Source organism: Mesitornis unicolor, unplaced genomic scaffold, assembly GCF_000695765.1.
Source record: "Mesitornis unicolor isolate BGI_N332 unplaced genomic scaffold, ASM69576v1 scaffold1099, whole genome shotgun sequence".
Lineage (NCBI taxonomy): Eukaryota > Metazoa > Chordata > Aves > Mesitornithiformes > Mesitornithidae > Mesitornis > Mesitornis unicolor.
The window spans coordinates 47,464-60,811 of NW_010209085.1; the positions used below are offsets into that span (position 1 = coordinate 47,464).

A 13,348-nucleotide genomic window follows, 5' to 3' on the forward strand; every position below is an offset into this window, starting at 1 on the left:
GCTTATGGTTTCCACAAGGACCACTGTGTCATATGATGCCCCTGTCACCTTATCCCAGTTTCAGTCAGTTCCTGTGGCTGCTGCCTCAGAAAAGTTGACTGTGAGACACATTAGGTGAGAAGTCAGCCTTGAGGGCCACACTGGAAAATAATTTGAGGAGGGAGAGGAAGTACATATTTGGTCAGGTTGATGTGCCAGGTCTTGAACCAGCTGAGCTGTTTTGGCAAGACGTGTGGTTTTGTTTGGCTGAAATAGTTATGAGTTCAACTTCAAGGCTGATTGCATCTTTTTGGCCTAAAGTTGCTTTATAGCTGTAATTTATTCTCCCTTTCATACAGGAATAGCCCTCTGGCAAGGGCTGGTCTTGCTGTAACAAACACCCAGAGGATGAGAAAAGAACAACTATTCACTGTCTGACAAAACAGGAACTTGAGGATATCAATTGTCAGGTGAAACCTTCAGCACCATCAAAGGGAGGCACTTCATGTACTGAACCTGTGGACTGCCTTGGGTGGCTCCTGTGGCTGCTGACATGAATTCAGCATTTGGGCAAGTTCATGGACTCTGAAGTACAGAGATCCCACCTCTTTTTTGGGCAGCCTTTGAGACACCAACTACTGTGGGTTGCACCTCAGCGCTGGAGCATAGCAGAGCTGCCTCATTCTTAGGCTATTTGGAGGCAGATGCTAGTAGGCACGACCAGAGACAGCATATTGGACTAGTCTGACTCCTAGTGTAACCATATACACCCAGGGGATGTTTCACCTCTATGACTGTGTCTTTGCCAGCATTTTGGGATAGGGTTTTCATGCAGTCTTGATGCATGCAAAGTTCCTGACGCATAGATCAAACCTTTAAAGGCCACAGTCTTCAACCAGGTGGTACATCTAAAATACCATGACCAGAATTGTCATCCTTTTTTCACCTGGCTGAAGTGGATGCAGTTTAGACAAGTCATACTTGGAAAGCTACCTTAGCACAGCACAACGTTTTAAAATGACTTTATAGCTCCTATGGAATACAAACATAGCAGCAAGGCTCCAATGCAGTGAGGATTCCTCCGTAGGAATGAGTCTCTTATAAAAACCAGTCTCTGCTCTTATAAAATGCTTATAGAATAGAATTACTGTAAAATTTGAATCAAAGACATGAGTTCTTCATAAACACTATCCAAAAGGTTTTTCAAAACCATAGGAATAAAAAGTGAAATTGCTTTTATTCATCTTAGTATGAAACAGGAAGAGGTAGAATTAATTTCTAATATGCTAACCTTTTTCTAACCCTGTCCATTAGATGCTTCTATTGCCTCTGAGCTGAGCCCAGGTCTTGTCCTTTAAACTTGTCTTTCAAATCATATTAGCTTATCCAATAAGATGGCTCAAATCAAGCGTCTATTAAATTATATATGCTTCTTATTTCTTCTTCCAAAGATGCTATGCAATGCCTCAGAAAATCTTGTGCATGTCAGTTCCTGGAAGAGACATTTCTTGCCAGCAGAAAAATCCAAATAGAACCAGCATGCTCTACCATGCCCCTCCTCTGCATTTTTGTGCAAGCACCTCAAAAACCGCCTTACAAAACAAGTGCACTTCTCAGGTTGTTAGCACAACCTAGCTGCAAACTGAGGAGCAAATTTCTTATTGTTAATATTTGTGCTTTGTGTAACTGTAAGTCTTGGGTTCTGAAAGGTCGTATCTCAGCAAAAGGTAGGAGAAACTTTATTTCCATGGAAACTTCTTTAGAATAATTCACTAGCAACTCACAAATAAAGAATTCAATTCTCATATGTTATGGCAATAGTTTTGCTATAAGAAAAAGAATTGTTTTCATTTGTTGTGTGTTCAGAGTCTGCTGCTAATGATTCCATTTTCTGTGCATCCCCTCCAGCACATGGTGGTAGTCGTTCTTCTTCTGGAATGAATGGAACAGGCAAGCATCTTCTTTGTTGGCTTGCTTCATTGTCCTTACTCACCTTTCCAATTTGATGGAGATCCTTGACAATTATTTTTTCAGTATCTTCTAGTATCGTTATCAACAAATTAAATAGGAGAGCAATCCAGGCAAGGCCAAAAAGAATCCAAATGGCCACCAGTGTTCGGTAGTAGGAAAAGTAATTCCTGTCAGGCTGTTTACCTGCAGATAATGGGAGACAAAGGAGAAGAAAATTAACAAGTTAAAATCACTTTGCCTGTGTAAAGTGGGCCAGTCTAATGGAGACATCAATGTATTTTATGTTGAGTACTTTAAGGTGACATTTTCACTGGAGTGCAGTCTTGGCTCCCCAGCATTAGGTTAAGGCTGGGCAAGCTGTTGCAATAAACTGATACGTGCTAGCATAAACATGCTGGCCTGTCAAAAAGATATACTGGGATTGAGGTGAATCAGCATCAGAGCAGGTTATTTTTTCCCCCTTATAGCATAGCAATCCCAATTCAACCTCTACAATGCAGGGATGGGGGAAGTAGTGTAAAATTGCACTGTGTTATCTTGAAAATATTGCCAAACTCCCGAAGCACAAAAAGCAGAGAAATAGTTGTTCACTGTAACCACATAGCTACCACTGACTAGGTGATTGTAATTCTGTGTATTTCTATAAGGTGTGATTATAATCTAATAAATATTTGCTTTAGGTTACAGGTACCCTTGATCGTACAAAGGGAGTAGTTGCAGTTTCTGCTTTACTTTGGAACAGCTTCAGGAGCTTCTTCCATTAAAAAACCTAGGTGACTGATGACAACTCACAGACACGTGCCAAGAACACAACTTTCTGTGCTGGAAACCAGTGGACTGAAGCTTATTTTGTGCAGTCCAAACCTCTTAGGTTTGTGCCCGTATCGCACACCCGCTTTTCTGCACGGGTCATTTTGTTTGTTTCTTCAAGCATCAGCAATCCACCACCGCCATACAGAGAGCATTTGCTGCTACTGCACTTAGTCCCACACAATGTTATCATCATGATACAGCTGATACGGCCCTGGCATCTGCAGGAAAACGTGGTGATATTTCGTTATCATCATGATACAGCTGATGCGGACCTGGCATCTGCAGGAAAACGTGGTGATATTTCTTATTGAGTGCTATGTCACTGTCAAGGGTGACCCCCCCTCCATAGTAGATACAATGTGCATGGACAGGGAGATCACCACAGACCGGGTGGATCATTTCCCATCGTGAAGCTGCTCAGAAGGAGCCAGGATGGTGGCAACTGTTTTCAAGTCCTGCAGAGATCAACGTGCAGGATTTTTGTACTTCATCATACAAGAGCTCCAGAAATGGAGCAGGGGTGGGCTGGTTTGTCCTCACGGATGAGTATCCAACAGCTCTTTCTTTTTCTTCTCCTGGGGCTGAGTTAGCAGAGGGGACGCCAGCCTTGTTACAAAGCACCTCCTTTTGTGCTCTTATCTGAAGTTCATGATGTGGGGTTATCAAAGCAACTAGTAATATCTTTGTAAAGTTAATTAAAAACTGGACTTCAGCAGGGCATAAATTTGGTTTACAGCCCAAGGGCAGTTTTGCCCTAGAAGTATCACCTATGTGTACCTGTACTGCAAACAGATCCGGAGTCTACCATCTTCCTGGGATGTCTCCCCACTCAAAATAGGCTTTATCTCACGTTTGAACTACAACAGCTACAAACCAGTTTTGAATTACTAAAATGCAAATAAACTCAAACCTGTTCTCTTTCACTTGGCCAGCGCCTATCCATCTGACATTTGTAATCAATTCTAAATGCATAATACTCAGAGCAATCACTGATTTGGCTTGTTTAATTGTGAAGGTGTGAGGCATTAAACGTATAATCATTTTATCACTGTCATTTAAGGCCAATTGAGAAAAATACAGCAGGGAAAAATACTTCAGTTTGAGTTAAGTCATCCTAATGAAGGTGAAATCACAGAGCCAGGAGGCCTGTTAATTGTTATTTTTTAACGGTGTTTTTAAAATAATATGGCTGCAGAGGAGGAAAGTGCTATGGAAGCAGTGGTTTTCAGGCTGGGACTTGCTGTTATTATTGTAAAACACACTTGTAATTTGGACAAGGAAAAAGAATGCACCGGTTTGATGTCCACTTTTAACCCTGCATGGCACCAGCCACTCTCCACCTTCCTGTATTCCATGTCCCTGAAGTTCAAAGTGTTCAGTATCACACAAGCCAGGGTTGTCAGTCCTACAGATGGTTAGGAAAGAAATGCCTGTGCCCTGTTGTCCTCCACTGCAGTGACAAAGATTGGCCACATTTCATGATATTTAGACAATTTTGTTCATTTGTCAGCACATGCAATCCCAGAGAAATTATTATTTCCCCCAGAACTGTAAAAGGCAAAGAACAATCAAAGACTTAGAAGATTTATCTCCACAGTACGTTGGTGGCCTGTACAGTCAACCCATGGTAATTACAGTCATAACCCTGGCACTTTGCTGTGTCTCCTCTCTGAAATCAACCTCACCTACTACATAATCTCCAAAGCCGATGGTGCTGAGGGTGATAAACGCAAAATAAATTCCTTCGCTGTAGGACCAGCCTTCTGTTATCTGGAAGAAGAGTGATGGCAAGCACAGAAAAACTAGGATCCCTGTTGCCAGGAAGAACAAAAGGGTCAGGTAATTGATCTTCTTCTGAAAAAGAAAGAAACCAATGCAATTATAATCATGATTTGACACACTAGCAGGCCATATATAATGGTGGCTATTTGAAATGGGTGGCTATCTAGGAATATCTGCTAGGATCACAGGAACTGAAGGATTTGTATGGAGTGCTCTTCCTCTAAGAGTACCCTAGCCTTACTCTGAAGCAGGGGGAAGCCATGTATTATGGGTGCCACATGGCCACAGGAGCTCTGGGAGATGTAGTTTTTTTACCTGATTGTATCAACCTCCAATGACCATGACTATGAGAGGAATTCCTACCCAGTGACTTTTACAGGAGTCAGACTATTTCCACTTTTCCAAGACAACTTCCCTTTTAGTTTTTAGGTATTCAGATGTGGCACCTAAAGAATATTCAAATTTGCTTGGGAAAATAGTTTTTTTAAAAAAAATATTTACACCACTTCTGACAGTACTATCTCCAAGAGCCTTGATTGTTGACTTTATTTCTCATTGCATCAGTGCCACAACTTGGCTCCTACCCAGTGAATACCTTACTACAAGAAGACCTTTAACAAATGAGCTCCTGATGAAGTGCCTGGACCGTGACTTTTGAACCATTCTGCTTCCCAGCAGTCATGAGGAAGCCTTAACTGAAGAGAAAGTCTTGTATAATCTTAAGATTTATCAGCCAGATGCACATATAGTTTCTATATAGAATTTTATAAGTCCAGATTGTCTGGAAATTAATGGCAACTGTTAGATAATTTTTCATGTCTTCGTGCATTGTGCATGTGCTTGAGTCTGTATCTGATCAAGCCTTGCCTTCTGTTTACTTCCCTAGAGTGTTAGCTGCTGAGATACGTGTCCAGAAAAGCAGGATGAGGTGGCCACTCTCTTCATTGATTGCTGAAGGAGGCTGGATGTCTGCCATTTAGACAGGTAGACACAATGCATTCCTTTCTCTGAATATCTCTATGTTTGCATATGTCTTTTAGCTCTGCAAGTGAAGAATGTCTCTTACCCTCTCCTAGCACAATGCCTAACACAGCATGAGAACAAACATAATAGAGGATAATGCCAGCATATAGCTTGAGAAAAAGTAGAAATGAGCATATAACTGTGCCTGAGTAAGTAAAACCAATTACCTTTCTCATTCCTTTCTTGTACAGGAATTTCCCCAGCTTTTTACACAGCAGTGACAGCATCTTGCCAACACGGTGCAGAAAAACAATATTCAGAGGGATTCCAAACAGAGCAAAAAAGACACAGAAGATCTGTCCCCCAGCAGTTTTAGGATGTAGCGTGCCATAGCCTAAGGAAAAAGATGGGTCAGAGGAGATATTCCAGCGAACTGGAGCAGTCCGCAGTCACATTCACACCTACTCCAACCTGGCCTGCCTTTGACCCCAAAATATATGGCTGGTACTTCTCAGTCCACATGAACTCTTCTTGCTCTGAAAAAGGCCTTTAAACAGATGAAGTGATTCACCCTGCATGTTTTGGGGCATGCAGAGAGGACTGTGTGCTCCCAACCCATCCTTAGTGGGAAAGAAAGCGTAATCTAAAAGCAGGTATGGAAAACATGCTCTGTCCTGTGTCAAATACCAGAAGTCTGGGGACCTGGAAGACATCAAGGCTGGAGTCCCAGGCTGGTTGCCATGTCACAATAACATATAGCCATCTCTAGCTTCTCGTCGATCTGTGCTAGTGACCTCTCTGGCTAAATGCCAGTAAGTTGGTATATCCAGACACTGCCTCCAGTCCTGGAGGCAGTGCAGTGTGCAGCAGAATAGACGGTGCTAATTAGTCCAGACCTTACTGGTGGCTGATTTATTCATGCTGGAGAGATATGTGTCTTAAAGACCTCCTAAAAGAAGATTTATCTATGTAGTGAAACAACATAGTGAGTGTAGTGTGGATCTTATGATTAAATTTGGGAGGCCTGCACTTTCTGGGCTGTATATCAGAGAAAGAAAGGGAGAGGCAAGCAGGGGCAGGCAGTCCCTGAAAAGGTCAGAATAGCCTGAAGCAGCAGTGTAAAAGTCTCAGCATTTGCCTTGCTCCCTTCCCACTTTTTTCCTCCTGGCATATTACTAACTCAATATGTGCCCTAACAGCCCAGCACAGGTTGTTGAGATATTATCCATGCCCTAGCAGAGTTCATTTCTTTCCTAACATTCTTTTACGCTTTACAGCACTCTGATTTAAAGCTTACTTGACCCTAAAATAAAGACCAGAAAAGTGAAGTTTATCTTCCACCCACAGCTGGGAGCAGAGCAAACATTTTTACAGATGCCTCAAAAAGAAGCAGCGTGTGGGAAACAATATGAATGGCCACTGGTATTTCACAAGCCAAAATAATGCACAAATAGCCGTGCAGTGGTGAGGTCTCAGGACCAAGTCCATTGCCTCTTACCATCTGTGACAGTGAAGGGCTGGAGTTCTTAGCCTTGAAATTATTATCCATTCAGGTCCTAATAACCAGAAATAATAAGCATCATACCCACACAGACATGCATACATGGAAAGCATTAGACGTACCTATTGTGGAGACAACCGTGCCTGCAAAGAAGAAGGAGTTACTGAAATCCCAGTTGCTGTCTTTAATCTGTGATTCATTTCCAACAGGGTATACTCCATTCTGAATGGCTTCAGTCAGGTTCTGGGAGGGAAAGCAAAGTTTGGTATTAACAGGGCTGGTTTTCTCAAGTGCTTTCTACAGAAATACTACAGATTTAGCCAACTACTGCCCCTTTCCTGTGAATACCACTCACGTGTCCTCAGTGATGCTCTGACACTGTTCGCACCTTTACGTCCAAGGTTGGGTAGCGCCCAGCAGTCTTTTGCCCTGTTTATGCTGACAGCTCTAGTGGGTGTTAGGAGCTATTTCTTTTAGTGTGATCAAGGACTTTGATACTTTTAGGTAAGTACTTTGGATGAAATGGTCCTATAGATGACTAGGATGTGGCAGAGCGTGACGGCCCACTGGCTTAAGTGATGGAGTGGCTGGTTGCTGGTTTTGAGTTTGCCTTGAGATGACAGTGATGGATCCAGGATCTCATCACCCACCTGTTTGCAGGTGCACTGGTCAGCAATTCTGATCCCTCCCGGAAGGGCATTAGTCACTTATAGCAGGGTACACATGACATGCAGAGAGTATTTAATTTTAAGGCTGTATTCTGATTAGTGTCACAGATTGAAATGTCAATTGATTCACAAAGCACTAATCTTGGTGTGACCACAATTGGAATTCAGCCTGACATACACACTCTTCTCCAGACTGCATTTTTCCAGACTGCCATTTTTACAGTGTGGCCTTTGACATGAGGTTAGATGAACATCTGTCAAGCGATGGTTTGTGTTGAGTTGAGACTCCCCTGCCACAGAGGGTCTGACTAGATGTTTCTCCCAAGCTCCTCCAGCCCTATCAACTATCATGTTATGTATTTTCAGACTCTACCCTTGTTCCTTGGTTTTAATTCTAAGTGATGTTAATTTTTTTAAAGTTAATAATAATTAAAATACCCAAACTGCATACAGCTGTCCCTTCCTTTAGCGAGCAGAGAACATTGGACCAGGCATCTGGAAGGCAGGCTAGTTTGTACCGAAACAGCCTAGATAAAATCCAGGGTGGAGCCATGCCAAAGGCAAGACACAAGATGGAATAAACTGCACCAGAAAATTTCCTCCCCCTTCCCGCTCCTTCCTCCCTCACTACTGGTTTTTGCTGGCATCCCAGAAAATCAAGGATAACAGAGGTTTAATTGTCTTGAAAAGCTCCTCTTTTTTTTTCTCCTCCCCTATCCACAAAAAAAAATAATAAATAAATCCAAGGTGAAGACAGTGCATGCATGTATGAACTGGGAGCTGGATCGCTGGCTGTGTTGTTAGAAATAGCAATTCTTTCCCTCCTTTCCTTATCCTGCGAACTGGCCCATTAAGAGCTCCATTAGTTCCCCGTGCAGAAATGCTTACGGCAAGGCTATTTGTTCTCTCAAAACAAATTTGTTTTGATTTGGGCTATTTGTTTTTTGTTTTCAAGAAAATTGAGCTAGAAAATACTGAAGACAAAGAGACAACTACGTCCTTTCTCAGCTTCCTGTGCTGTGAACAGAAACACCTTTCCCTTGGCCAGGCTACCTGCTTCACTTCTGCAGCATATTCAGAAAGTAAACCCTGACTTATGCCTGACTTTCAGTGGTTTGGGCAGATTATTTCAGACCTTGCCGTATTGTTCCTTTGTGCTGTGACACTGTTGTAAGTGGCAACCACACCCATCCATTTTAGCCAGCCTCATTTTTCCTGCCATGTCACCCATTGCAGCTAAGCACAACTCCAGCAAAAGCTCCATCAACAGGAGGCAAGAATCCAAAGTATCAGGACACGATGGGATAGGGACTGTCAACAGCTAACACACAAGGTTTTGTCAAGCTACACAAGCTGTATTAACCATCAGTGTGAACTGCCTGCTCAGACCAGAGAGCAGGCTTGGGGCTGGCTAGAAATATTCGAAGGACCACATCAGTAGGAACACAGCGAAAGTGTAGCAAGGCTGAAGAGGAAACATCTAATAGGGAAACAGGAGGGAGAAAGGGCTTCCTCAGGGCTGGTACTTACCTTCAAAAACTGCTCCATCTCTGCCACCGTGAGGTGGGTGATGTTCTGCAGAAAAACCTCTTTCATCTGGGCAGCTGCCATTTTCTCCTGCTTCTCAGCGGTCCTCTCCAGTGCCTGGAACACAGCGGCACCCACCAGCAGGTAGATAAAGTAGCCAGTCACCAGCAAACCTGTCTGCAGCTTGCCACTGCACATGGCCTTCGGTGGGACACGGCAAAGGACCAGGGAGTGAAAGGTGGTGACTGGTAAATCCGTCACACTCCTGGTAAGCCTCCCTCAGGCAGGAAGAGCTCTCACAGCTCCAGTGTCCACTGGGATCCTGCACTGACAGGGACAGCGAGATGTCAAATACATTCATGGGGAAGCTGGGAAAGAAAACCAAACCAAACAACAAAACCAAAACAAACCCAACCCCCCCCAGAAAAACTTTCCACTCGCTGGGCTGCATGCTGTTTAGGGATTTCCTCTTGTCTGTGAAACGCTGCCTTGCTGAGTTCTCAGGAAAAGTGGGTCAGGATGTGACGAGCTGGCAGGTGGCCATCTCCTGCTCAAGAGGCTCTGGGGACAGGTGAGGATAGCCTGAAAAGGGCCCACAGGGGAGCTTGCTTGGAAGAACATTATTTTCCCTCCTCTGCCTCCTGCTAACTCCTAGAACTGGGCTCCAGGACAAGCCCTGATGACTCCAGAAGCCCCCTATTGCCCTGTGTTCAGGGACAGCTTCAGGGAAATGCAGCTAGGCTGCTCTCCTTGGCTCCACTTGTCTGCCTGCAATGCAAGGCAGGGTCATGCAGCCCTGCACAGCCACAGCAGAGCACAGCAAAACCTTGGACATAGAGGTAAATGGCTGCAAGTTGCATATGTGCCTGGACAGGTCCTTCTGCCAACATTTCCTATGCAGTGTATCCAAGAGACAGTGCCGTTGCATGCACAATTAGATGGACAATAAAACAGTTATGCCACCAGATTCACAGAATCATAGAATTATTTAGGTTGAAAAAGAACTTTAATAGCATTGAGTCCAACCAAAAACCTAACTCTGCCAAGCCCATCACTAAACTATGTCCCTAAATGAGACATTTACACATCCTTTAAATACCTCCAGGCATGGTGTCTCCACCACTTCCCTGGGTAACTTGTTCCAATCCTTAACAACCTCAAGACAAGCCTTCTCTTCTCCAGGCTGAACAACCCCAAGTCTCTCAGTCTGTCTTTGAAGGAGAGGTGCTTCAGCCCTTTGATCATCTTTGTGGCCCTCCTCTGGACTTGCTCCAACAGGTCCATGTCCTTCTTTTATTGGAGACTCCAGAACTGGATGCAGTACTCCAGGTGAGGGCTCAGGAGAGCAGAGTAGAGGGCTTGGCAGTGTTAGGTTAACGGTTGGACTTTGTGATCTTAAGGGTTTTCTCTAACCTAAATGATTCTATGATTCTGTGATTTTATGCTACCTATAGTAATGTAGCCTCCACTGATTTCAGAAGGATGGTTCCCATGCTTGGGAAGTCACTTATGTAAGTGTTAGAGCTTGTTCCCATCAGTTTCAATGAGAATTTGGTGGCCACTGAGAACAATTTGCAGGGAGGGAGAGAAAAGTCCTTGAACGACGATACTGACTTTGGAACAGATACCAGACAGATCTGAGCTTGGCTGTACTACGGATGTTCTTAACACTCAGATTAACTTGGTTGACATTAGATTTTCCAGCATTTTCATTTGCGTTGTGCACAATTTCTTTCTTATTTCAGCAGATGCTCTCCTTCAATCATGTGAAAACACCGAAGCAAATCGGCCTTTGAAGAAACCTTTAGTATGTACCACCTATTCTGCTCTTCGTGCCTTTGTCTTTTAATTGAGCTCGAAAATGCAAGAAAAGGCAGAGACTTTGGGATCAGCTTTTCAAAACTGGTGTAAAAAAGAAGTGGCAGAAGGCTTCACTTTGTCAAGTGCAAGTTGTCCTTTCACACAGAAATCTGTTTGGCCCCAGAAGAAAACAGGAAAACTATGAATGAAGGTAAGCAGATTTGCAAACCCTTAAAAGTTTAAGATTTTCTTTAGTTACTGGAAAGGGGTTTGTAGGAACAGGATGTGTCATATTTCCTTTCATGCCTCTGGAAGCTACAGCATTCGGAAGGTGTGTTTCCTCCTCAAATTTAAACTATTTCTATACAAATAATGACACCTACAGCTTCACTCTTTTGTGTCTCTCAAACTTCAAGCCCTGTGAGACCAGAGAAATCCCTTTACATGTACAAGTGCAACATTTCCTCATCTGCACAGCAGACATGAAGATAATACAGGTGGATTCTCTCCTCAATACATCTGAGGGGAAAAAGGATGGAAAAAACACGAAACTCATGGAAGATGGTGAGAATTCTGACACTGAATTCCTGAAATTGCAGTCATTTGATCAGGGTGGGTAAAATGCCAGGAAACCTCATCTTTCTCACGCTGTCTCCTCTGAAGTGTATATATCACAGAATCACAGAATGTTAGGAGTTGGAAGGGACCTCGAAAGCTCCCCCAGTCCAACCCCTGCAGGAGCAGGATCACCTAGATTAGGTCGCACAGGAACACGGCCAGGCGGGTTTTGAATGTCTGCAGAGAAGGAGACTCCACAACCTCTCTGGGCAGCCTGGTCCAGTGCTCTGTAACCCTTACAGTAAAAAAGGTTTTCCCTATGTTCACATGGAACCTCCTATGCTCCAGTTTGTACCCGTTGCCCCTCATCCTGTCATTTGACATCAGAGAGCAGAGCCTGGCTCCTTCCTCCTGACACTCGCCCTTTACAAACTGATCCCCATGAATGAGGGCACCCCTCAGCCTCCTCTGCTCCAAGCTCAAGAGCCCCAGCTCCCTCAGCCGCTCCTCATACGGGCCCTGCTGGCCTCTTTCAAGCAGTTCCTGTCCTTCTTGAACTGAGGGGCCCAGAACTGGACACAATATTCCAGATGCGGTCTCACCAGGGTAGAGCAGAGGGGCAGGAGAACCTCTCTGCCCTACAACCACCCCTTCTGATACAGCCCAGGATGGCGTTGGCCTTCTTGGCTCAAGGGCACATTGCTGGCTCATGGTCATCCTGCTGTCCACCAGGACACCCAAGTCCCTTTCTGCTGTGCTACTCCCCAACAGGTCAGTCCCCAACCTATACTGGTACATGGGGTTGTTCTTCCCCAGATGCAAGACCCTACACTTGCCCTTGTTGAATTTCATTAAATTTTTCCTCACCCAACTACTTACTATATAGTATATAGTATATATATATACACTATATATGCTAAGCTGGGTTTCCACCTTTCCCCATCGCCAAGATAGCAGGTCTGCTATTTGTGCATGCATCTCCAGAAAGCCCTTGATTACAAGGAAGCATGCAGAAGATTGGAGACCTTTGTTTTCCTCTAGCTCTGGAAGAGGGAATACATAGTCTGTCTTTTCATATCTGTCTGTGAATCTTTAATAGCCACTACAGATTGTTCTGACATGAGAGGAGTGTCCCATCACACAGTGTCTTGTTCATACAGGGGTTCACACTTGCAGAGAGAAAGAGGGAGAGAAAGCACAGTATCTGTTTGCTACTGGAATCTTCACAAATAAGTTGCTTTGAGTAAGAAAGGAAGGGAGAACCCATATTCACTCAATGGAGTGCTCCACTTGAAGCCATTCCTTGTAAAGGTAAGAATAATTTCCGCTAGCTGTGGCTGTGCTCCTCTCATTATTTTACATTGATTAAAAGCTGCAAAACACCCTCTTGGTGGATGCTGCTGGAGCTGTGCCACTTGTAGCTACTGAGCGAGAGTCACTGACAGAAGTGGTAATTGGGCTGATCCAAAGCACCATCATTGACTCCTTCCCACCTCAGGGGTCTGGACACTGGGTAGCCTTACACCACTCACCCTGGCCATGAAAACTGAGTAATTCCTAAAGTGCTGGGAGATACTGTAGGTACAACATCCTCATTCAAGGGCTTATATCTCACACCTGCTTCATAATGAGAGTGATGACCTGTCTAGATATCTGCGAAAGTAAATGGCTACAAGCTTATCTGATGAACCAGCCACCATTAACCCTGTGCACTGGGAGATCAGGAATACATCCTGCCTAGATGCAAGTTAATACAACTCTCCTGGATGCTAATTAATCAAAACAA

The 13,348-nt window shown here is 44.0% G+C and overlaps 1 protein-coding gene across 1 annotated transcript; it reads right to left on the reverse strand.

Moving 5' to 3' along the window:
* Window positions 1-1,774: 1,774 nt before the first annotated feature.
* KCNK16 (potassium channel, subfamily K, member 16) lies at window positions 1,775-9,402 on the reverse strand. Its single transcript, XM_010192750.1, has 5 exons — window positions 9,208-9,402; window positions 7,132-7,252; window positions 5,736-5,902; window positions 4,449-4,617; window positions 1,775-2,133 (listed from the first exon to the last, which is right to left on the reverse strand). Exons 1-5 carry the CDS (start codon window positions 9,400-9,402, stop codon window positions 1,775-1,777), a joined length of 1,011 nt encoding a protein of 336 aa, XP_010191052.1.
* Between the last annotated feature and the right edge of the window lie 3,946 nt (window positions 9,403-13,348).